Source organism: Magnolia sinica, chromosome 18 (genome assembly GCF_029962835.1).
Source record: "Magnolia sinica isolate HGM2019 chromosome 18, MsV1, whole genome shotgun sequence".
In the NCBI taxonomy this organism is placed as follows: Eukaryota; Viridiplantae; Streptophyta; class Magnoliopsida; order Magnoliales; family Magnoliaceae; genus Magnolia; species Magnolia sinica.
Window position 1 is genome coordinate 863,473 of NC_080590.1, and position 27,319 is coordinate 890,791.

The 27,319-nt window shown below is 38.7% G+C and overlaps 1 protein-coding gene and 1 long non-coding RNA gene across 2 annotated transcripts; one reads left to right on the top strand and one right to left on the bottom strand.

Annotated features, from left to right (window-relative positions):
• Positions 1-876: 876 nt before the first annotated feature.
• On the bottom strand, positions 877-23,847 carry LOC131233829 (beta-amylase 8-like). The gene is made up of 10 exons (XM_058230641.1): positions 23,287-23,847; positions 22,747-22,971; positions 19,745-19,825; positions 18,559-18,762; positions 16,561-16,755; positions 15,884-16,048; positions 2,551-2,811; positions 1,928-2,140; positions 1,579-1,801; positions 877-1,206 (listed from the first exon to the last, which is right to left on the bottom strand). Exons 1-10 carry the CDS (start codon positions 23,671-23,673, stop codon positions 1,175-1,177), a joined length of 1,986 nt encoding a protein of 661 aa, XP_058086624.1. The 5' UTR covers positions 23,674-23,847; the 3' UTR covers positions 877-1,174.
• On the top strand, positions 7,006-8,741 carry LOC131233832 (uncharacterized). The gene is made up of 2 exons (XR_009165364.1): positions 7,006-7,437; positions 8,578-8,741. It is a non-coding gene; the product is annotated as an uncharacterized LOC131233832 (long non-coding RNA).
• Positions 23,848-27,319: the final 3,472 nt, after the last annotated feature.

The following is a 27,319-nucleotide window of genomic DNA, read 5'->3' on the forward strand; positions in this document are numbered from 1 at the left end:
TTTAATTAGTCAGAAACATAAGATTTGTCAAAGGTAGAAACTATAGAGGATCACCTCACTCCTTTCGGCCAGAGCTAGAAATCACTTAAACTCCGTTGGCGTTGGCAGACCTTTGGTGACTTGCCCAGGCCTTTCATTAGTCTCTTTCCATGACCTTAGACATGAAAGAGGTAGTTTGGGCATATTTGTGCAACTCACTTTTCTCCATGTATGAGTTTCGGTGTAGGTTTCCAAGTGTTAAATGCCTATGAAAATCACTTACGTTCCCTGAGGAACAACAACCGAACCCCTACCACATCCAACATTTTCATAGAATTGACTATTTATGAGAACACCCTGGAATTGGATTCTTACCTGCCTTGTAGAATGTCCTCGCAAGAGGTGTACTTGCAACTAAATAAACGAAGGCAGCTTATAGTTACTCATAATGTACATAAGTTCCTACACCACCATGTATATGCAGTGGAAACTCGCGCACTGTGAACTTATATTGTTGTGGACATGGTTTATCAAAGGGAAAATGAAGGGATCAGCTTCAGTTTATGGTTTGGGTGTGGTTTGGCTGTGCCTATGGTGAAAGAACCCCCAATCTCTCGAAAGTGGTCCTGGGGTTGTTTCAAGCCTGAATCTTTGCACCAGTCAGGCAGGGCCAGGCTTGTACCAAAAAAAAAACAGGCCGGACCCATTGCCACCTTGCTCCAGAACGGGATGATCCATGATGGTCCACAACCTTACATTGGTGGAATGGGGGGATCCACCAACACAATATATGATAATGTCTTCCAATCAAAGGTGAATATTTCACTGAAAAAGATCACCTGTTAAAAGGGGTAAAAGAAAATGGAAGAGAAAGCAACAACAAAAGAAGAGAAGCTGGCTCAAAGCAGAACCAACAGTTTTTTCTCATCTTCTCTCTCATCGGTGCACATGGATATATGTGGCTTGGCTATATTACGGATTAGAAACAAAGGTTAGAAAAACAACAACAATTTCAGGCACCAGAATGGAAAATGACCATAGAACAGCAAGCATTTTGACTACAATCAACCAAGAAGGTACAAATATTCCATTTCCATATCCATATCCATATCCATTCTCATGCTGTAACTGCTGTTACAATTGCAGCATTCTCTTCCTTCTTGCCGCATGTAGAAATCAACTGCACCGTGATCAATTAGACTTGGAGATCATCAGTTGCTATTTCCCCTGCAAGTGGTAGTTACCAACTCAGAAATAGGATCGTATAATAAATATTATAATTAAGAATGGAAACAAGGGCATCGAATCATGGTGTTTAGACTCGGAGACTTGCATCAACACGTTTGGTCTCAAGACAAGTCGCTCGACTTGCCCGGGTCATGGTATTGAACCGGATCAGGTGGTGCCAAATTAGAGTCAACTTCTCTGAGTTGCACCTGACTCGGACGGGTCTTCCAACCCTGATCAGAATTGCAGCGCATAGAAGAGAGACATTGTTTTCAATGTGGGACATGCATATGCAGTTAACGGAACTCCCATTTTCTTGACTAAATTACACAATCAAGACAACAGAAACTTTCACCAGTTGGGGGCACTTACCGTGCATGCATTTGACGAAATGATCCAACTCCAAGGAGCTCAGTTCTCTCTGCATCAAAGCAGGCAACAGCTGTCGGTATGCAAAGAATGACAGGTGGCGACAATCAGGATGGTTTCTTGGCCTTGCAGCCTCCAGGATCCTGGTGTGCCCATCCCTATCATAACATGGAAGGGCATTCTGACCAGCTACACTCAAACCATGATCCCACGCAGAATTCAGAACCTAGAGAGGGCAACAGAGTTTAAAACCAGGATTAATATCGAAAGAACATATGTTGTCATCTGCAAATATCTGAATATTTGGGGAATCTTTAAAATAAATAAATAAAGAGACAATTGGAATACTCACCTGCCAACTCAAAGCTTCTGAATCAGCCAATGCTTCGTCATTTTCCTGGGTGGGGGCCTGAAATCCTATAGAGACAAACTTAAGAGCTGAAGAATGTTTCTTAAGAATATTAATGATTGGAGAATAACCATCCTGATTTGTAGGATTGTAGAATCCTGCTGTGAGCTCCGCTGCATGGCTCGAAGTCCTGTACCACCAATAAACTGCTGGTATCTGCAAATGAAAATTCATGAAGTAAATCCGACTTGTGGAACTCGTTTTCATAAATAATTAAATGAATGATGCTAATTATCTGAAATGTGGCCCATGAAACTTTCAAGAGCAGATATATAGCATTTATTTTCAATCCTCGAGAGACTTACGACACGTCGACGCCAACGAAAATACATCAAGAATTAACCAATTGGAGGAAATAATGCAAAACCCAGAACATGGTACATCACTGAAGGCTATCAACTATAGAAATTGGATGGACAAAGACAAGAATGCAGACAATTCTGGTGAGTCGAATGGGTTTTTTTTTTCCCCCAAAGAATGGTCAGGTGGGTCCCCAGTTAACTTCTTCAAATGTGAAAATTAAATTAACAAAAGCAAATTTTCCATCCGCAGCTTGCCAACCATACCTTTACAATTATTTGTGTGTCCTCAAATGCAAGGCTTGCAAGAGAGAGTACATTATCAGCATGTTCTACTAGGTTCTGTGAATACCAATTAAGGAAAAAACGCCCATAGTAGCTGTCATAGTCACCCCGATCAGAGAAGAATCCCGTTTCATGCGGCCTAGAATTGTATTGACCAGCATTGTCAGGCCCCCGGGCCCAGAATGAGTGCCCACGCAATTTTGCTGCTTTTCGTAGATTTTGTTGTAAATATTTGTCATAGCACTGCAGAAGATGAATGCCATTTAAAAAGAAGCAATTGTTAGTGTCCGCAGGTAGCAGAGATGCCAACAAGATAGAAGTTGTGGAGCATAACTTCCAGGAAAATACACCAAATATGAAAATCAGCATAATAGGTTCGATCGATCCAAACGATTCAATGTGCATTAACAGATGGGATGCTCAAGGTATCCTGGACACTGATATTCATCAACAAGATACAGTTACCCCCAAGCCCAGCTTAATGAAGCAACTGCAAATTTTAGTCGAACAAAGATACTACATGATGGTGAGTTGAGAAAGGAACATGTGAGTGACATGCAGGAATCATGTGTTTGTGTGCATGGCCATGTGGCTGTTGCAGGGAATATGTCATTTTACATGCCTGGTGAGAGTGCTCAGATACATCTACTATAGTAGGATATTTAGGTCTTTTTACTATACTGAAACCTGAAGCAGTGGTTACCAACTAAGAAAATGACAAGTATATCTGCTCTTCTATGGCATAACTTATGATAAAATAATACAGCTCAGAATGAGCTACACCGCTGCCACTGCGCCATTATCATCAACATTGCCTGGAATGTACTTGAGAAATGAGAAACCAAATTCGCCTGCTGCCTGTTATCTCTCAGCCAGCACCTGGATTTAGGGTGTAGTAGAACTCCCTTGCGCTGTCATGAAACCAAAACTTTGGATTTCTCTATTGCTGATCCTAGACCTCCATCAGTAACTCAATGCCAGAGTATATGTATAGCACATTGAGATTTCTTAATCCATATTTAACATTGGATAAAATAGACCCTGACACCCTTTCTCCTCCCAGGTCATTTCGATGTACATTTTTAACCAGGAACCTCTTAAGGTCACTGATTTGGTGAGTGCACCTTCCAAAAGCATCTCCTGCCTCTGATATGCTACCTACCCGGTTAGAAGTACAATCATTTAGTAGTGCAATGAGTACAATTACATATACATATATAAAAAGTTAAGGATATCATCTTCTTTAGATAATTTGCTTAAAAGATTATTTTTCAGCTGTACATTGAAGAAGTTGAGAGCGTAGGATCACAACTAGTAAAAGCCCTTCATCCTTAAGATATGCTTTGATCTCAGATAGTGAGATTAGAAAAGGGATTTTGTGGTTTAAACCATAGTTCAAAAACCTGAAAACTCAACTCAATTCAATGTTCAGACAGGTTGGGTTGACTTGAAGACTCGACCTGACTCGACTAGATAATTATTGTAAATTGAAAATATTGGGAATGTAAATAGATATTTAAGATAGTTAAAATGAGTATATAGAACTTATGTGAGAGGCAATCAATCCCATTTATTTGGCAGGAGCTGTCGATTCCCTTCTCATCTCAAGGCAGCGAGTGCGGAGATGAGATGCAGGGAGTCTGACAAAGGATTGGAGCTGGCCCTTGCAACTGAATCTCGTCTCTCTTCTTCAGCAACCCCAGGAGGCAATCAGCACCATTCATATAGGGTTGGGCTCCCACATTCAAGGAGGGAAAGAGATACAGCGGCATGGCCCTGGTTCTGGTGGCCCAAGACGAGGAGTCCAGCCTAGAGGGGAAGAGGAGCAAAGATTTGTCCTCGCAGGAGACGATTTCCAACGGCAGGCTGTTGGTGGAGGCGCTGGACATTCCACCGCTGCAAGCGGCTATTGGAACCAGTGAAGAGTGAGAATGGAAGAAGGATATCAGCGTGTGAGAACTGTCCGCCAGCAAGGCAGGAAGAGGGCCACATGTCTATGGCCCGGGGCACGAAATGGATAAAGAAGGTAATCAGTCATGTTGGCATGATGGTTGGAGCATCATTCAGCGATTGTGAGGAGGATTTCATTGCTCTGTTTCAGTTCGTAGAAGAGAGAGGAGCTCAGAAATCTCAGGCTGCTCAACAGAGGCGGGTTCAGAACTCTCCTGAGGGGCGAACAGAGCCAACGGGTCTTGGGTCTTCCATAAAGTATGGTGTGGGAGCTTCTTCTAGAGGAGAGGAGAGAAAAGGGGGCTAGGGTGGTGCATCAATGAAGTTAATCAGTTGGAATGTGAAGGGATTGGGTGTAGGCAGAAGAGATATCAGATTAAGGCCTTCTGCAAATTTCATAGAGCTTCATTAGTCTCATTTCAGGAAACCAAGCTCCAGTCGACTAATAAAAGAACTATAGATTCCTTGGGGGGTGGAAGGCTCGAATCAAAGCTGTCTCAGTGGAAGATTCGTCAGTTATCATTGGGAGGTGGAATCGCCCTGATTAAGGCAATGATGTCTAATCTTCCAGTTAGTGTTTTAAATAGCATAGCATAGCCTACACACTACATAGCGTGAGTAAATAGCGCATTTCTCGTGTTCCGTAAGCTATACATGCAGCAGCGTATGCCTCAAATTCGTAGCATGTAGCGTGCGTAGCTTACACTATAGCATGCTGCACATATATATATATATATAGAGAGAGAGAGAGAGAGAGAGAGAGAGGCATGCTCACCTACCCACATGCGCACCTTTGCACACGTGTCACGGGTGTCGAATCCGAACGGTCCATAAGATGCGGAATCCCATGAAACCTTATGGGGTGAATTTTCACCCTGATCTAAGATTCTGGTGGGCCATAGCAAAGAGGAATTCAAATCAAGGGAAGAAACTGTTTGCATTTTTCATGGCCCACCAAAGTTTCGGATCAAAATAAAAATTCGTACCAAGGTTCATGAGGTTCTGCTTCATGTGGACCGTTCAGATTTGCGAGATTCATCAGATATGATGAGTTCTCGAAAAAGTTCGTATGTACTACGTACGAACTGGTTCGCAAGTGAGCGTTTCCGTGTGTGTGTGTGTGTGTGTGCATATAACGCTTTTTATGTTAGTTTCGTTGCTGATGTAAATTGGTGGTGACCAATCTTTCTCACACTTGGCAATGATTTAGAAGTATCCAAACCATCCAAATAGTGGGTCCTATTGTTGATGAAGAATATCTGCACATAATATCCATATCTGATAGTTTTAACCATCTATACAAGGGCCTACACGTGTACAGTCGAAGATTTATGAGTTTTCTAAATGGTGTGAAACTCACAAAGTCATACTTACTCAAATGTTTTTAAAAAATGGGTTTCGAAAGAGGGTTTCAAAAGCCCTCTTTCGAATGCCCTAATACCATCAACGGCAAGCCATCTTTCCACCAAACTTCCTATCTTTGTTTCTCTTGATCCAAGGAACCATTAGAGACGAAACTTTAAGGCATTGATCGGCCTTGTGAGAAGTTCTTACGTTTGAAGTTTCATGGGCATTGCAAACCAAACAAATGAGAACCTCGAGATTCCCCATTAGGAACTAGAGATTATGAATCTAGCTATATTAGGAAAGTGGGTTTGGAGATTTGGGGTAGACGCAAGTTCTTAGTGGAGCGAGGTGATTGTTAGGAAATATGTGGTCAAAGAGACAGGGTGGTGGACTAGGTCGTCATCGTCATACAGGGCATCACACATTTGGAAATCGGTTGCCTCAATTAAACAGAGAGTTTTGGAAGGGGCTGGATTCGTGCTGGGGAGCGGGAAGAACACTAGATTCTGGGAGGATATATGGGTGGGGGATAACAAAATTGAGCGATCTATTTCCTCGAATGGCAGGGATTGCATCCAAAGTAGGATTGAGGGTACAGAAATGCTTCTTTATAGGAGGCAAGATTGTATGGTCTCCGCCGTGTAGGCGGAATTTGGAAGATGAAGAGGTTGTAGAGTTTATCAGCTTGTTGGAAATGTTATCAAAGATATCCCCATGTTTCTTCAAATGTGGATTCTATGATATGGCTAAAGGATAAATCGGGTAGATTCTCAATTAGATCCTTCTAAATGTCTCTCAGCGAGGCCGACTCTATTGGTGGGGTAACCTCCACATCATTTATTTGGAGTTATGGTGCCCCTTCGAAGGTTGCAGCATTAGCATGGCTAGTGGGGAGGAAGAAGGTTCTCATAGTGGATAATCTATGTAAACGAGGTCTCATTCTTCCGAATATTTGTTTGATGTATATGTGAGATGAGGAATCGGTGGATCACTTATTCCTTCACTATCCACTTGCAAAGAGGTTGTTGGATCAATTTTTCACTTTGTTTGGAGTTTTATGGGTTGCACCAAAATCGGTAGATAGTTTATTCCTAATGTGGCAAGGAGGGGGCTCAAAAAAGACTAGCAGACAATTTTGGCTTTTATGTTTACTCGCTGGCATATGGGTATATGGCTAGAAGGAAACAATCAATGTTTTAGGAATATAATCAGGCCATTTCCCAACGTATTTAGCAGAGCTAAATCTCTTATAATATAGAATGGGCTTTATCCATAAAGATCATAGGTTCTCGTTTGGAATTTTGGGGTGGTTTGTAATTTGGTCTTTGTAAATTTGTATGTTTTGAGCCTTGGCTCACTTTAAATAATATTATCATCGTTTCAAAAAAAAAAAAAAAAGGATGGTGGACAAAAGAATCATCCCTGTATAGAGCTTCAGCATTGTGAAAAGCAGTTACAAGGTTGGTGAGCAAGTTTACAGAGGATCGAGTTCTCTTTCGGGGATGGGGAGAGGATTCGTTTTTAGGAAGATATATGGGTTGGAGAGAAGGCGCTTAAAGAAGAATTTCAAAGGTTAGCAAGGTCATCTTTAAAAGTGAAAATCCATGTTGCTTGATGCTTCTCTTTTTCTAGTGACTGAATGGTTTGGATCCCCCACCACTGAAGGAATGCATCGAATGGGCAAATGATCAACTTCGTTCTGCTCTTAAATCGACTACTGTAGGAAAGAGATCAGATGGTGTGGAATAAGGAAAGGGTGGGACAATTTTCAATCCATACATTGTATAGTTTCATGCATGGGTCATTCTTCAAGGAGCACAGGGACCATAGTTCTTTTGTTTTGTGTGTGTTTGTGTGTGTGTGTGTGTGTGTGTGTGTGTTAAGATTTGATTCCTATCTCCCAAAGAGAAAGATGGTGATTCCTAACATTTGTGTGATGTGTATGCCGAATGCAGAGTCAGTCGATCACATTTTTATTCATCGTTTCTTTGCTAGAAAGGTGTGGGATATGTTCTTTGATATTTTCAAAGCAGTGTGGCTGATGTTGGGGTCCATTGATGGCCTTCTCCTAGCATGGTATGGGAGAGGAGTTGGGAGAAAAGGGCAGGTGATTTGGAGGCTAGCTCTTTTGACAGTTTTATAGGCTCTATAGGGGGAAAGGAATAATTGATACTTCCGAAATCAAAGTGGGTTAGTGCAGAGGTTTTTAGAAGGCCAAAGTTAGATGTTATGAGTTGGGCCTCATTTCTTGAGGCTTTTTGCAGAATGTAATCTTTGCCCTTTGTATTAGGGTTCATTGTTGTAATTGGCCTTAGATCATCTTGATGCAGGACAATTAACCACTAACTCTAAAAGCTCGAACTAAAAAAATCGAACTGTTAGAGCATGGAAAATCAATCCCTTTATCTCTTAGCCTAGGCCCCACATCTCATGGATTAGGACCTCGGCCGAACCCCCCTATGAGCCTCAAATCACATGGGTACCGCCTCACACAAGCCGCCCACCCCGGGTGTGCCCTTGCATCACACAGGCAACCCCTCTCGAGCCCGGTGTGAAAATGCCCTTGCATTACCTCTTCTTTGGCTTTTTCTAAAAAAATATCATTACCTTTCCAAAAAAAAAAAAAAAACTTAAACTCAAATCAACATCTAAACATATACCTCATTGGTTCAAAGTATTACCTAAATATCCATATCGTATCAGCCGATACAGGTGTATCATATCCGTATCAGCTCGATACAATACACGATATGGGGTTGTATCAGTCGTATCCTAAAAGATTGTGCCATATCAGTCCTTTTCCCCCCTTTTTGATCTCTCCTTCATTTCTCCCCATTTGCTTCGAATCATTTACGTACATCAAAGTAGAGATCGGGGGGAAAAAAAAAAAAAAGTTAAAAAAATTCCTTTTTTTTTGTTGATTCTCGTTCAAATCCATATAAATGTTTATTACATGCCTAGATTTACCAAAACCTACTGGATACATGGTATGCCGTTACGTAAAAGGTAACGGTGGCAACCGTTACACATTACGGGGTCGTAACGGCCGTAATGGAAAAAAAAAAAAAAAAATGACCCATAATTGCCGTTAACGGCACGTTACGTCCCCTACAAAGACCATAATAGCCCCATAATGGTTTATTATGGGACAGGCGCATGTTTTTCATACTTTTTCATCAACACTATGGGGCAAATACAGGTTTTTCGAAGGTTTTTCAATAAATTAAAAGAGAGAGAGAGAGAGAGAGAGAGAGAGAGAGGCTGTTACAGGGGCCATAACAACCGTTATGCCCCGTATCGTAAAGGTAATGATGGTGGCCATTACAGCCACCGTTACCATTACGGAACACCTTGACTGGATTTGGAAATCGTTTTAATCATTTTTGTGGTTTTTTTTTTTTTTTTTTTGCATTCACGCCCGATTTTTCTGTAATTTTTAGAAATCTTTTTTTTTCTAATCTGAGCATAAATATGGAGAGGGACTCAATTCCGATCAAATCTACATCAGATATGATAGGAAAGTTTTAAAAAAATTAAAATTAAAATTAAAAAAAAATCTAAGCACAGATCTGGAGAGGGGACTCAATTCCGATCAGATCTACAACAGATTTGATCGAAAATTTTGCTCTTTTTTTTTTGAATTTCTGAAAATTCCAATTATACTACTTTGGGAGCTAATTTTGTTAAGATCTACACCAGATCTGAAGAGTTTTGTTTTTTTTTTTTTTTCCAGATATCATATTCATTTTTCTTCAAGCAAGCACAGTACAGTACTAATGACTAGACTAGTGAGTAGTGTTACTTCTTAGACACTTAATAGCTAATACTAAATACTCCAATAGTTGATATAAAATCATATTAGACTATTAGCATTATATGATATTAATTTATAATATATATCAACAATTTATATATATAAAAATCAACACCAAAACTTACAATAGGTCAACCCGCCAAGACAACATTCTTACCAAAGGATGGTCCAATACACCATTGAATACATGGTCAAAACACAACAAAATAATAATAATAATAATAATAATAATAAATGATAGATTCGTGAATATCTCTCTTTTTTTTTCTTTTTTTCTTTTTTTTCTTTTTTTGCTTTTAAAAAAAATGGTTGATATGAGCCGATACATTCCCAATACCAATATGCAACACCATATCATATCATTTTTCCACAGGACCGAGATGACGGCCGATACCATCATTGAAAACCATGGTTACCTCCTTTGGTTGAGGATGGGGGTTTGAGTCCCACTTCCCACCTTTTCTTTTTTTAATAAAAAAAAAAGCTCTATCGGGAGGTCTGAGTCATGTCAAGTCAACCAAGCCTTCAAGTTGACTCGATGAATCTCTCGGAGTCCAGGCCAAGTCAGGCCCAATACTAAGTTTCCCAGAGACTCAACTTGAAATCTGGCCGAATCAAATTGACTCGGCTGAGTTTTGAATTGAGTCAGTGAGTTTTGGAATGGTGGTTTAAACAAGTCCCAAATTTAAATACAACCACAGGCAACATTTAAGTTTTAAGTGCATTTCTTTTAACACTATCTCTAGGTTTCCCTTGAATGCCTCTATAAGCACAGATCAAATCTACATCAGATATGATCGGAAAGTTTTAAAAAAAAAAATTAAAAATTAAAAAAAAATCTAAGCACAGATCTGGAGAGGGGACTCAATTCCGATCAGATCTACAACAGATTTGATCGAAAATTTTGCTCTTTTTTTTTTGAATTTCTGAAAATTCCAAATATACTACTTTGGGAGCTAATTTTGTTAAGATCTACACCAGATCTGAAGAGTTTTGTTTTTTTTTTTTTTTTTTTCCAGATATCATATTCATTTTTCTTCAAGCAAGCACAGTACAGTACTAATGACTAGACTAGTGAGTAGTGTTACTTCTTAGACACTTAATAGCTAATACTAAATACTCCAATAGTTGATATAAAATCATATTAGACTATTAGCATTATATGATATTAATTTATAATATATATCAACAATTTATATATATAAAAATCAACACCAAAACTTATAATAGGTCAACCCGCCAAGACAACATTCTTACCAAAGGATGGTCCAATACACCATTGAATACATGGTCAAAACACAACAAAATAATAATAATAATAATAATAAATGATAGATTCGTGAATATCTCTTTTTTTTTTTCTTTTTTTCTTTTTTTGCTTTTAAAAAAAATGGTTGATATGAGCCGATACATTCCCAATACCAATATGCAACACCATATCATATCATTTTTCCACAGGACCGAGATGACGGCCGATACCATCATTGAAAACCATGGTTACCTCCTTTGGTTGAGGATGGGGGTTTGAGTCCCACTTCCCACCTTTTTTATTTTTATTTTTTATTTTTTTTAATAAAAAAAAAGCTCTATCGGGAGGTCCGAGTCATGTCAAGTCAACCAAGCCTTCAAGTTGACTCGATGAATCTCTCGGAGTCCAGGCCAAGTCAGGCCCAATACTAAGTTTCCCAGAGACTCAACTTGAAATCTGGCCGAATCAAATTGACTCGGCTGAGTTTTGAATTGAGTCAGTGAGTTTTGGAATGGTGGTTTAAACAAGTCCCAAATTTAAATACAACCACAGGCAACATTTAAGTTTTAAGTGCATTTCTTTTAACACTATCTCTAGGTTTCCCTTGAATGCCTCTATAAGCACAGATCAAATCTACATCAGATATGATCGGAAAGTTTTAAAAAAAAATAAATTAAAAATTAAAAAAAAATCTAAGCACAGATCTGGAGAGGGGACTCAATTCCGATCAGATCTACAACAGATTTGATCGAAAATTTTGCTCTTTTTTTTTTGAATTTCTGAAAATTCCAAATATACTACTTTGGGAGCTAATTTTGTTAAGATCTACACCAGATCTGAAGAGTTTTGTTTTTTTTTTTTTTTTTCCAGATATCATATTCATTTTTCTTCAAGCAAGCACAGTACAGTACTAATGACTAGACTAGTGAGTAGTGTTACTTCTTAGACACTTAATAGCTAATACTAAATACTCCAATAGTTGATATAAAATCATATTAGACTATTAGCATTATATGATATTAATTTATAATATATATCAACAATTTATATATATAAAAATCAACACCAAAACTTACAATAGGTCAACCCGCCAAGACAACATTCTTACCAAAGGATGGTCCAATACACCATTGAATACATGGTCAAAACACAACAAAATAATAATAATAATAATAATAAATGATAGATTCGTGAATATCTCTTTTTTTTTTCTTTTTTTCTTTTTTTTTCTTTTTTTGCTTTTAAAAAAAATGGTTGATATGAGCCGATACATTCCCAATACCAATATGCAACACCATATCATATCATTTTTCCACAGGACCGAGATGACGGCCGATACCATCATTGAAAACCATGGTTACCTCCTTTGGTTGAGGATGGGGGTTTGAGTCCCACTTCCCACCTTTTTTATTTTTATTTTTTATTTTTTTTAATAAAAAAAAAAGCTCTATCGGGAGGTCCGAGTCATGTCAAGTCAACCAAGCCTTCAAGTTGACTCGATGAATCTCTCGGAGTCCAGGCCAAGTCAGGCCCAATACTAAGTTTCCCAGAGACTCAACTTGAAATCTGGCCGAATCAAATTGACTCGGCTGAGTTTTGAATTGAGTCAGTGAGTTTTGGAATGGTGGTTTAAACAAGTCCCAAATTTAAATACAACCACAGGCAACATTTAAGTTTTAAGTGCATTTCTTTTAACACTATCTCTAGGTTTCCCTTGAATGCCTCTATAAGCACAGATCAAATCTACATCAGATATGATCGGAAAGTTTTAAAAAAAAAAATTTAAAAATTAAAAAAAAATCTAAGCACAGATCTGGAGAGGGGACTCAATTCCGATCAGATCTACAACAGATTTGATCGAAAATTTTGCTCTTTTTTTTTTTGAATTTCTGAAAATTCCAAATATACTACTTTGGGAGCTAAATAATAGGTCAACCCGCCAAGACAACATTCTTACCAAAGGATGGTCCAATACACCATTGAATACATGGTCAAAACACAACAAAATAATAATAATAATAATAATAATAAATGATAGATTCGTGAATATCTCTTTTTTTTTTTCTTTTTTTCTTTTTTTTTCTTTTTTTGCTTTTAAAAAAAATGGTTGATATGAGCCGATACATTCCCAATACCAATATGCAACACCATATCATATCATTTTTCCACAGGACCGAGATGACGGCCGATACCATCATTGAAAACCATGGTTACCTCCTTTGGTTGAGGATGGGGGTTTGAGTCCCACTTCCCACCTTTTTTATTTTTATTTTTTATTTTTTTTAATAAAAAAAAAAGCTCTATCGGGAGGTCCGAGTCATGTCAAGTCAACCAAGCCTTCAAGTTGACTCGATGAATCTCTCGGAGTCCAGGCCAAGTCAGGCCCAATACTAAGTTTCCCAGAGACTCAACTTGAAATCTGGCCGAATCAAATTGACTCGGCTGAGTTTTGAATTGAGTCAGTGAGTTTTGGAATGGTGGTTTAAACAAGTCCCAAATTTAAATACAACCACAGGCAACATTTAAGTTTTAAGTGCATTTCTTTTAACACTATCTCTAGGTTTCCCTTGAATGCCTCTATAAGCACAGATCAAATCTACATTAGATATGATCGGAAAGTTTTAAAAAAAAAAAATTAAAAATTAAAAAAAAATCTAAGCACAGATCTGGAGAGGGGACTCAATTCCGATCAGATCTACAACAGATTTGATCAAAAATTTTGCTCTTTTTTTTTTGAATTTCTGAAAATTCCAAATATACTACTTTGGGAGCTAATTTTGTTAAGATCTACACCAGATCTGAAGAGTTTTGTTTTTTTTTTTTTTTTCCAGATATCATATTCATTTTTCTTCAAGCAAGCATAGTACAGTACTAATGACTAGACTAGTGAGTAGTGTTACTTCTTAGACACTTAATAGCTAATACTAAATACTCCAATAGTTGATATAAAATCATATTAGACTATTAGCATTATATGATATTAATTTATAATATATATCAACAATTTATATATATAAAAATCAACACCAAAACTTACAATAGGTCAACCCGCCAAGACAACATTCTTACCAAAGGATGGTCCAATACACCATTGAATACATGGTCAAAACACAACAAAATAATAATAATAATAATAATAAAAAAAAATGATAGATTCGTGAATATCTCTTTTTTTTTTTCTTTTTTTCTTTTTTTTTCTTTTTTTGCTTTTAAAAAAAATGGTTGATATGAGCCGATACATTCCCAATACCAATATGCAACACCATATCATATCATTTTTCCACAGGACCGAGATGACGGCCGATACCATCATTGAAAACCATGGTTACCTCCTTTGGTTGAGGATGGGGGTTTGAGTCCCACTTCCCACCTTTTTTTTTTTTAATAAAAAAAAAAGCTCTATCGGGAGGTCCGAGTCATGTCAAGTCAACCAAGCCTTCAAGTTGACTCGATGAATCTCTCGGAGTCCAGGCCAAGTCAGGCCCAATACTAAGTTTCCCAGAGACTCAACTTGAAATCTGGCCGAATCAAATTGACTCGGCTGAGTTTTGAATTGAGTCAGTGAGTTTTGGAATGGTGGTTTAAACAAGTCCCAAATTTAAATACAACCACAGGCAACATTTAAGTTTTAAGTGCATTTCTTTTAACACTATCTCTAGGTTTCCCTTGAATGCCTCTATAAGCACAGATCAAATCTACATCAGATATGATCGGAAAGTTTTAAAAAAAAAAAATTAAAAAATTAAAAAAAAATCTAAGCACAGATCTGGAGAGGGGACTCAATTCCGATCAGATCTACAACAGATTTGATCGAAAATTTTGCTCTTTTTTTTTTTAATTTCTGAAAATTCCAAATATACTACTTTGGGAGCTAATTTTGTTAAGATCTACACCAGATCTGAAGAGTTTTGTTTTTTTTTTTTTTTTCCAGATATCATATTCATTTTTCTTCAAGCAAGCACAGTACAGTACTAATGACTAGACTAGTGAGTAGTGTTACTTCTTAGACACTTAATAGCTAATACTAAATACTCCAATAGTTGATATAAAATCATATTAGACTATTAGCATTATATGATATTAATTTATAATATATATCAACAATTTATATATATAAAAATCAACACCAAAACTTACAATAGGTCAACCCGCCAAGACAACATTCTTACCAAAGGATGGTCCAATACACCATTGAATACATGGTCAAAACACAACAAAATAATAATAATAATAATAATAAATGATAGATTCGTGAATATCTCTTTTTTTTTTTCTTTTTTTCTTTTTTTGCTTTTAAAAAAAATGGTTGATATGAGCCGATACATTCCCAATACCAATATGCAACACCATATCATATCATTTTTCCACAGGACCGAGATGACGGCCGATACCATCATTGAAAACCATGGTTACCTCCTTTGGTTGAGGATGGGGGTTTGAGTCCCACTTCCCACCTTTTTTTTTTTTAATAAAAAAAAAAGCTCTATCGGGAGGTCCGAGTCATGTCAAGTCAACCAAGCCTTCAAGTTGACTCGATGAATCTCTCGGAGTCCAGGCCAAGTCAGGCCCAATACTAAGTTTCCCAGAGACTCAACTTGAAATCTGGCCGAATCAAATTGACTCGGCTGAGTTTTGAATTGAGTCAGTGAGTTTTGGAATGGTGGTTTAAACAAGTCCCAAATTTAAATACAACCACAGGCAACATTTAAGTTTTAAGTGCATTTCTTTTAACACTATCTCTAGGTTTCCCTTGAATGCCTCTATAAGCACACATCTAGATCTACTTCAATTGTAACTGCATCTGTTCCACTGGGGGGGGGGGGGGAGAGAGATTAAAGCTCCCAATTTAGTAGATACATACAGCAACCAAGTATTTTCAGCTTCCAAACATTGTTACATCACATTCATTTAGAAGAACAAATGTGGAGTATGGGGCTGTCACACAAAACAGATACCTGAAACTCACCGATACCAGGGTATCTCCATCCCATCCTCTCTGGGAATGAAGGGTACTTCAGCTCCCCAGAAGCACCCAGTCCAATTTCAACCGCAGATATGAGGCCCTCTGCAAATAAGTCATCAAACTCCGTGCGGAAGCTTCTCATAAAGTCAAAATACACCTAAGTACATTTGAGAACACCCTTTAGATAACAAACCTATAACTTTAATCACACCTTATGAAACTCTATAAGCTACCACTTAAGAGACAAAAAGATCTTATAAAGCAATAGTAAGTGGTGCATGATGAAGGATCCTTACTCTTGCTCGGGTGGTAGACTCTCAGGAGTTTCAACACCTGGTCAAGGGTTCGAGTATCCATAGGTGGTGAAATTCCACTAGCGTGAGTGTGTGGGGTGTGTGTGCTTGTAAAAAAAAATAAAAAATAAAAGTGGTGCATGTTGAAATATGAATTATAAGCAACCAGCCTATATGAAATTGGAGTAAATATAACAATCAAATTGCTCAGATTCCAGCTTGTGGCACACACTATCAAGCATGACAAGGACGAATCTGACAAAGGGCATTCCAGTAGCTTCAGATTGGCCCAATGCAAAAGACAAAGAATTGATCTTTTGGAATTTATCCAAAACTTAAGTATATCAATGATATTATGAAGTTCATAACTTCATACCTCAATGCCAGTCCTTCCTTTTAGCACCCTTTCTTTGTCGATGCCCCATGAAAGACACTCTGTATTTCTCCTCCCTTCACGATCTGTGAAAAATATATCTTGGTTATCTTTCCCGATCTCCAAAACCCACTTGGGAAGGGAGACTGGCATATCCCCATATCCATTTCCTCCGCACTCGTGGAATGCCATTACAACCTTCAAAAATTTTCCGAAAATAAAAAAATAAAAAATTATAAGCTATTGAAGGACTTCCAAGATGCTTGAAATGCCTATAAAGATAAGCGCCAAAATGAGATGCTACAAGTAACAAATCATAGAGAAGGCTCAAACCAAAGCCCAGAACAAACATGATCCTTCTCAGTGTCATATCCTTCTAAATGCCATTTTCCACACACATGAAGGTTGATGTTAGGTAGGCAGTTGATCATTGAGCTTTCACCAAGCAATCATGAAGGCACACCACAGATAACCGGGACAAGGCCATCGATGACGACGATAAATGTATTCATGTACACATGCATAGGCATACACTTAGGTTTTGTATTGTAGGTCAATCATATATACAGTATACTCCACTCTATGACCCAAATCGAGATACTAATATGGACACAGATAAAACTCTCTATTTCTGAAATTTTAGATATGGATACATCATACATGCTATCTTGATTTAATTTTGCAGTGAAATTTCTATTAATTTCCACTTCTACTAAACAAGGTATCACACTATCACTCTTTAGCCTTCCTAACATGCTAAATTTAACAAAATTGTTAATGTTCACAAATTTTACATTACATGCACATGATGTCAGAAACTTGTTAGAATTTAGAACATTGACAAGACTGTTAGGGCCTGTCTAGATTCATGGAAAGGAAAGAAAACGATACACTATGCTCATGAAACTCACTTTCTATTGTTTGTCAAGCCTTTCTTTGTGGGAAACACTATTTCCCACTATCTTTGTTGGAAAATAAACAAATTTATTTTCACCTCTCAACCCTAAGAAGGCATCTTCCAATGATGGAAAGAAAATGGGTTTCTCAAGGGTTAAGTCCAAATGTGCCCCATCTCCAATCACCTCACACGTACCACGTGTCAATGAGCCAAATGAGCCATTGTCTATCTTCGATTATGCCACACATGCATCACTATCACATTGCCAATGTGCCACATCCCACATGTGCCACCCTCTATCTTCTCTTACGACCCACATGTGCTAATGTGCCACATGTGACAGCATCCATCTTCTCTTGCACCCCACATGTGCTAATGTGACACATGTACAACCAGTCATCTTCTCTTGCACCCCAAATGGGCAAAACACTCCACATGCGCCAATGTGCCACATGTGCCATCATCCATTTTCAATCGTTTCAAATATGCCACATGTGCCAATGGGGCCAACGTGCACAAGTGCTACCATCTAAAAGTGCCACGTGTCAAATGTGCCAATGTTTGTCTTGTGCCTCATGAACCACCATATAGCTTTAAGCACCGTACATGTACCACATGTGCCACAATTCATCTTCAAGCACCCACTTATGCCGCATATGCCACATGTGCCACTATCCATCTTCAAGCATCCCACATGTGCCACGTGTGCTAATTTGGCACATGCTAATGACTATGCCAGAATTTTTTTCTCAAGAAATTTTTTTGTTTTGTCAAACAGCAAATTTGAAAATGGATCCAAAATAATTCTCATGATGATGATCAACATAAGTTGCAGCCATCAAGCCACTCAACACACTCATGATAGACATTGTTACGCATTCCCATAATGAAGCCAGTGATTATAGACTGCCACATTTGGATAAACCATCACATGTTGCAGCAAAAAGACCAAATACAGATCCAAGCTTATTCCAATCATATTGAATGACGAAGAGCAAGAAAATCATAAGGCATTTCTACAAAAATTTAAAAAGATAGGATGTTGGGTAAATACTTCAAGATATGATGTTGGCTAAATACTTCCACAATCTCTGTGGATTTACCTGCAATTTCAGTTTGAATTCCCGAATGATGTTAAATAGATCTCTATAGCCAGACCATTGATATTTTCGTGGGCTCCAGCCTTCAACAATGCCCCACCAACAATCTACAATCACTCCATCTATATCTAAAGACTTGAGATGCCTCAAGTCCTGCCGCATGCCTTCTGGGTCAACCAATTGGCAAAAGTTGTTGATAACGCCAGCCTGCAATAGTAACAAGCAGGGGTTAAAGAAGGTCTGGTCCCATCATCAGATGCAAAAACTCCAATTTCTGTAACCATTAATCATAATTTAAATTCTAGGGAACAACAACTCAGGACATTGAACAATTGTTCTTCTACATTTTTTTTAGAGAACAAAATTTATTGAAAACCCCGCCAGAAGGTGGGAAAAGAATACAAAGCAAAAGGTAGAAATCAAAAGAAAAATAAACGATTAATAGGTTTCAGCGCATCAACATAAGGGCCCCAATCCAAAACAAGACCTTTTGACGGAGGACAACTAACCATTTGCTGTAAAAGTTCAAACTAATAGAGTGTGGCAAATCAATCCCTTTATCTCGTAGCCCAGGTCAGGCCCTTGGCCAAACCCCCCTCGTGGGCCCCACTTCACATGGGTATCGCCTCACACGAGCTGCCCACCCGAGTATACCCCTGCTTCACACAAGCCACCTCACACAAGCCCGGTGTGAAAATGCCCCTACATTAATCACCCCTGGTGAGGAGTTTCAAACACGAGACCTCTTGCTCTGATACCACTTTCGATGCGGGACAACTAACCATTTGCTTTAAAAGCTCGAACTGATGGCACATGGCGAATCAATCTCTTTATCTCATAGCCCGGGTCAAGCAATCAGCCGACCCCCCTCATGGGCCCCACTTCACATGGGTCTCGCCTCACACAGGTCGCCCACCCCAAGTATGCCCTGCTTCACACAAGCCACCCCACTCGAGCCCGGTGTGAAAATGCCCATACATGACCCTTGACTTTGCGGATGACCTCTTCCACTGAGGAACTTTTTTTATGAAAACACCAGTTATTTCATTCCCTCCAAATGGACCAAAAAAGGCCATAATAATGATGCTTAGAAACTCCAATTTTGTGATAACTCAATCACAACAGTGAGGAACCAAAGCCAGCAATCACAACCAAATTTCTTTTATCAGTGCAAGCACAAACAACTTACAGGAAGGATCATGTAAACGGGCATATATGGATTTCCGGTAAAATTGTTCTCATGGTCCCCGAGATGAATATCCTGCATAACCTGCACCAAGTTTCAGCAATCAGTCACACAATCAAATGGCATTATAAATTGTCACAGGCTAAAATTCATAAAAATTAATGCATATTGAGAATTTGCAACATATGCACAAAAAACTAAGGCAATCAGTGTAACATTCAAAAAAAAAAAGAGAGAAGAAGAAATTGGCAGTTATCAGGGTTAAGAACTAGCTAGGTTCTTAATATACAAAGAAATATTCTTTTATGATGAATGCAGACATACCGAGAAAAATGCAAACACATATCCACAAAGGAACTGTTCTAGAGATGTGTTCAATAATTCTTTTTAATGGGTCCTAGAGCGGTGGTACGAAGATAGGATGCTGATGTAGAGCTTTGTAACAAGGAGGGAAGGAGGCATGAAAACAAGCTCATACACAACCAAAATTAGAGGACGAAACACATCCACTGAGATGGTAGTGGGTAACTATTGTGGTGTGGTGATTTGGTCTCCCCCATGTCATAGGGACCTCCTGGATGAAGAAGTGGATGACTTTATAAGCCTCCTGGACAACTTCAACTGTTGTAATCTCAATGTGGGTGATAGGTGAAAGGAATGCATTAGTGTGGCACATTCGTAAATCAAGCAAGTTCTCTGTACCCTCATTTTATAATCTGCTTAGGAAGCCATTGTCGGATGGGAAGAGGTCTCACAACTACATCTTTTGGTTCTATGGCGCCCCTTCCAAGGTTGCAACATTTGTTTGGTTGGTGGGTAGAATGAAGTGCTCACTTTCGACAACCTCATAAGAAGGTCCACGATCCTCCCTAACATTTGCATAACGTGCATGAATAACGTTGTATCAATCGATCACCTTCTCCTCCATTGCCCCTTTATTGCAAGGATGGGGGAGAGCTTCTTTCCCCTATTGACCACACATTGGGTTATGGAAGGATCTATTGATGATTTTCTATCAACGTGGCATGGTGGTAGAGTGGGAAAGAATGAAAAGGTAGTTTGGCGACTAGTCTTGATGGAAACCCTTTGGGCCATTTGGAGGGAACGAAATAGTCATTGTTTCCAAAATAGAAGCAACTCAGGGGGAGAAGTTCAAGGTCAAGACTCCTGTAGTTGAACGGGTTTCCGGCTACAAGGCCATGGATGCTTGTAATCTTGGTTCCTTGTTTGGGTTGTAACTTTTTCTCGTCTTAGTTTTTGCTAAGTCGGGTTCTCTTAATATAATTTTGTTACCTTAAAATAAAATAAAATAAAAGAGGAGGCATACAAAACAACACTAACTACCTTGGGACTAAACTTATGAGCCATACTATGGGTTCGTGTAGCCACCAGGGTTCGTGTAGTCACCAGGGTTTGTGTAGTCAACCCCAATTAGTTGGGATAATGATTGGATAATGATGATGATGATTGTTTGGTTATGATGGGATTTATGTAATTTTAGTCATTTTTAATGTTTTCTTACAATAAATGGTTAAAAGTAGAATTAATGAATGCTTGAGATTAAATTTGGGTTGCTTTTTCTTCAAAAAGGTATATATGCCTGTCCAGACTCTTTTATGAATGAGTAGTGAAAGAGACATCTCTTTGATTTTCCCCCTAATCCTGCATTTCGATTATTTAGGATGTGCGGTTCCTATTTATCGGTCGTGTGAATCAAACAGAAGTTCCACATCTGATGTGATAAACACAATTTACACAAAACCTCAAAGGTGGTCAGTTATGTTGCTTCGATTCATTTGTTCTACATTGAATGGTCCCAAAGGTTGGCTCTAGCAGACATGACACCAAAATGAAACATCCCCGAACAATAACGTGCAATGTTTTCTAACCTATCAAATATTTTTCCGAGTATTTTGGAATTTCTATTAAATTATAAAAGAAAAAGTGAGAGATTCACCTTCCATCTAAACTTCCTTAAGTTTGCTTTATTAATTTTCAAGAGTATTAGAAGTTTGTGGTGCATGAGTACCTTTAAGCAAAAATAGGTGCACAGCAACCCAACCCCTTTGGGATTCTAGGGAGAGGGTTGTATGACCCCTTAACCTTCTAAGACTTTTGGATTTCCATGGTCCCACAGGTGCCCAGGGTGGGTTTTTGTGATGCACAAATTAACTAAGTCATTTTGGATTTTCATTTTAGAGATCCACTGGATGCTTGTTCAAGTATTTTCTGAGATCTTTAACATCCTTTCTTGAGCTCAAGAGACTGCCAAATTCATCAAGATAGAAAATCTTGCATACTCATTCAAGGCTTTGAAGCTTTGGATACTTTTGCAGAAAATTGAAACCCGTTGCCAGTTTGAGGGAACATTTTACTCTGGGTCTGTTCCTGCACTTATCATTACTGATACAATTGATTTTACCACATTGAGTCAAGAATGTATTGTTGAACATTTCTCCTGAGAAGTGAATGCATGTATTCTCGTTTCTCATGAGAAGTAAATGCATGTATTGCTGAACACTAACACTTACTTTCCTGGATCATTGTTGAGATTGTAAAGCGGCATCTTCATTAATTGACTTTATTCTGTATTTGTCTCACTTCTAGATTATTAACAAAGCAATGATGCTTGCACAAACTTAAATAAATCGGCTACATCTTAACCTCTTTTTTTCTCTCTTTTGAATAATATTTCTTAGTTTTTCATTGATAGATTAGTCATCTACTAAAACATGTAGGCCTGGTTCTGAGAGGTTTCAAAATGGATGATGTTCAGTGCACATCAGCCATTTATTCTTTTTTCCTAATCAGTCACATTGAGCACTGATTAACATCCAACATCAAACAAAGCAACACAAAGGCTAAGTTTAGATCAGCATTCATTTTTCTTTCTATCAACAAAGGCATTCTCAAATCTATGAGTGAGGAAGAGAAATAACCACCCACAATAGCTAAAAACATGCTTGAAATAATGAGACCCCAAATCAGCATTACATCTCCTTTACCTGATCAGCGTCCAAACAATCCGATGTGTTGATGGGGCTTGCATTTCCATATTTCTCATTCTGCATGTTCTTGCCTGCAACTGCAACCGAATTCAGAGACGCTGGTGACATGCTCTCGTCCACTCTGAGAGCAGAAGGTGAGCAGTCTAATGATCCTTTGACAGAGCTAGTTTTCAAAGACGTAGCAGATGGGGGGTTTTCGATAGACCTAATTGGGACTGGTGCCTGTAAAAACATAGATTTCATGAGAGTCCACTAACAACAAGCATATGTGAAAACAAGCCGATTATGCCATTGATCGCACTACAAAGATAATAAAAACAGAATATTGGCTCCCATCACTCCAGAATTAAAAACTCAGACAGAGACATGCACAGAGAAAGAATCTTCAAATCAGCATTTTGAGCGGAAGCAAAAATTCCAATTCAGAATCGACTTTTCATCAAATCAACTGAAATCAAGTTAATTGCTAACAAAATGCCCACATTTGAGCTACCCAGAAAAGAAGAAGGAGAAGGAGAAGAAGGATCAGGAACATACCAAATGGGCAGGAGGAGGAGACGAGCGGTACGTGGTGCCGTCAGCCTCGACGGTCCACCCGGCCTCGCGGGCGAGCGCAGCAAGGACATCATTCATGTCAGCGCGGGCCGGAAGGGGGAAGTTCCCATACTGGCGGAGGCCAGCGAGCATGCGGCTAGTAATGGAGCGGCGGTGCCGCTCCCTCAGCTTGGTCCGCTCCTTCTCCCTCTCCCTCTCCCTCTCCCTCTTCAACCTGAGGGAGGCATTAGGGTCCCCTGAAGCAGCAGCGGCTGCCGCTGCTGCAAAGCCACGAGGACGACGCTGAGAAGTCTGCTGGTGATCGTGGTGCTCCTGTTGAGAGTCGGAGCTGGTGTGTTGCTGCTCCAGATCCTGCTTCACGTCCTTCATCTTCTCTTCCTGAAAAGAACAGCAAAAACGACCTTTTCCATCTCTTTCTCTCTCGAAAGGAAGCACGCTCGAAATGCTGGTGCCTCTCTCTCTCTCTCTCTCTCTCTCAAATGAGAAGAAATATATATATATATATATCAGAGAGAGATCTGATCAATGGTGGGGTTTGGTTTTTTGGCCTTTTTGTTTTCTGTTGCTTTCGCTGGTGTTACAAGTTTCACAAGGGCTGAAGATGAATGGGAAATGACCATTAAACCCGCCTGCATCTCGAAGTGGATTGACCAGACGCCAATTGCGTGATGACCCTGCCACCACCAACATCCGTGATGGCAGGACTCTGTGGGGCCCGCCGTGATCTATGCGTTTTATCCACGCGGTCCATCCGTTTTTTCAGTTAGTTTCAGACCATGAGACCAAAATTGAAGTGTACAAAAAGCTGAGGACTACACTACAAGAAACAGTAGATATAATGATGCCAACCGTTGAAACCTTCCTAGGCCCACGGTGATGTCTATTTGTCATCCAACCCGTTCACAGGGTCACGTAGATATGAAGGAAGGGAAGTCACGCAAATATCAGGTTGATCGACACCTTCTGTAGCTCCCCCAGAAGTTTACAGGTTTTCAATAATTAGCCTTCAATCCCCACTTTTTCTGTAATGTGGTCCACTTGAACTCCGAAAATATTTAAATTTTGGGCTCATTACCTGGAAGATGGATAGACGGCCTGGATAAAACACATACATCATGGTGGGCCCACAGAGTCCTGCCGGAGTACCGTGGAGTCACCACGCAATCCACGTCCATGTTTGCTCTGTCTACCATGGCCAATAAGTCGGCTGCTCAAGATTGATGCAGATGGATGGACGTTAATAAAAATTTGTTAATGTGCCATATGTTAACAAAATTTAAACCGGCCAGCTTGCAGAACCCATTGCAGATGGATCATATTCAAAGGTTCAGATTGATTGAACCATCTTATGATTCATGGGTGGGAAGTGAGCTGCCTAGTATTAGTAGCCAAGTTGCTGCCCTGTAACCTTATAATGATGGGAAGTGAGCGTGGCCATATTCCCCTGAGAATTGTTGGGAATAAACATTTGAATACACCGGAAATATAAAAAATAAATCGAAAATAAAATATTTAATTAGACTGAATCACGTATAAAATACGTTGTCCTTAAAGTATGATTCGCCCCCTTATGAACTGTTGATGGGTTACAGGCGAATTGCTTCCAGGATAAGACAAGCTTTATCTGGATCCAGCGTGCATCAATCACGATAGGTCCATTGTGGAATAGTTTTAACGCAGTAGATCTCTTCTAGCAGACTTAAATGATAGAGATGATCTAAGTATTCTATGATGGAGATATGGATCATATTTGATTTGATGGGATGGTGTATTGAGATGATGAAATTAGACTAGAATGGTCCAATTTATATAGGCATCAGGTATAGCACTATTGTTGTATAGTATTCAATAGTCCAGAACGTTTGAAAACGTTTCTAGCCATTGTCAATTAATCCCAAACGTTTCTGGTTGTTAGATCAGAAGATCTGACCATTAGATCATCCTAGTCCGTTCGTTTTCGGACCGTTTAGCTTTCAAGGCAGAGAGTCGTTTTCAAAAACTGCTACAAAGTACGCTATCTAGTGCCACTACAGTCACATTGTCACACTACCTCACTGCCCGCGCCCTCGCCCAAGCCCGGGCGCGAGCGTGCATGTGTGCGTGTGTTCCAGTGCGTACCCGAGCATTACCTCCTCAAAAAACTCCAAGTAAGAATTCTCTTCACAACATCTCATATAAACCACAAAACCATTATTTGCATTTCCGATATGGGACAAAGCACACACACCGCACTTTTTAATTCAAAAAACGTTTTGGCGGGAAATTCCTGAAATTTTGAAAAATTCAAATTTTTCTTTTTATTTTGAAAAGCCACTGATTTTCAACAATCCTCCACTAGTTTTTTAAAGCAAAGAAAAAACTTTGACAGAATAATAATAGTTATTGTGCATAAAGAAAGATATCTTGTCATTTGAATCTTTCCTTAATGTAAGTATTTTAAAATTATTTTCAAATTTCTGGTTGCCGCAGCATTGAACCAGTTATTCCTATATGATATAACCGAAAATACCACACACATAATAGCTCCTGCGTTAGGTGTTCCTTCAAATCTCGCTTAGCACTTTTAATGGCTATGTGTTTATCCTGTTTCATGAATGATCCCGAGATAACTCTAACTCTCATGAGAAGCGACATTACTTCTACGTTCACATAGGTGAAATCCTTTCAGTGTTTCCGTTTAAAACATTTATCCTGTTTGACTGGACTTCATTAAGAGTTTAATACTCATCCCTCTTTTATAACGGCCAGCACTATCATCCTGGATGAGGTTATTAATTTATTTAGTGCTGAAACGTTTCACTTGTTACCCATTAAACTCAATATTTAGAGATTTTCTAATTTAAGGTTAGGTTTCTTTCACTGGTGAAACTTTAAGTAAATAGTTTCAACCCTATCATTCTAGATTTTGTCCTTACTACCTCTCTTGTTAGAGGTTTAGTAAAAGGATCAGTCAAGTTATTACTTGACTTTACATATGAGATCGCAATTATTTCATCTTCAATCAATTGCCTTATATAGTCATGTCTTAGACTTATGTGTCTGGACTTCCCATTATATATACCGTTATAGGCTCTCGCTAGAGTGGCTTCACTATCACAATGAAGTGAAATAGCCGGTATATACTTCGTATAGAATGAAATTTATAATAGAAGATCCCTTAACCACTCAGCTTCTTTGCCTGTAGCAGCTAAAGCTATGACTCAAATTTCATAGTTGAGTGCGTTATGCAAGTTTGTTTCTTCGATCCCCAAGATACAGTTGCACCTCCTAGGGTGAATATCCACCCTTTAGTAGACTTGTTGTTCCCTGCAATCGATATCCAACTTGCATCGGTATATCCTTCCAACACTTCTAAAAATTTTGAGTAAAATAGCCCTAGTTCTTTAGTTTCTTTAAGATAACATAGAACTCTACTTATTGTTTTCCAGTGTTCGACACTTGGATTACTCATAAACGTGCTTAGTTTACTCATAGCATATGCTATATCCGGTCTTATGCATTGCATTCCATACATAAGACTGCCTATAGCACTAGCGTACTCTAGTTATGCAACTGTTATTCCACTGTTTTCTTTTAACTTGATAATTGGATAAAATGGGGTCTTTGCCTCTTTAATTTTTAAGTGATTAAACTTATTTATTATTTTCTCAATATAATGAAACTGGCATAATGCAAAACCCCCACTATGTTTTTTAACTTTGATACCTAATATGATATCCACTTGTCCAAAATCTTTCATTTTGAAAACTGAAGAGAGAAACTTTTTTATTTCAGTTACACCTTTCATTTTATTACTGATTATTAACATACCATCTACATACAAGTATATGATTACAACATAATCATTATATACTTTTGAATATATGCATTTATCAGCAATATTATGATCAAAACCATAAGACAAAACTTTATAATCAAATTTATCATGCCAATGTTTTGGTGCTTGCTTTAATCCATACAAAGATTTAACAAGTCTACACACTTTTCTTTCATTTCCTAGTAAAACAAACCCTTC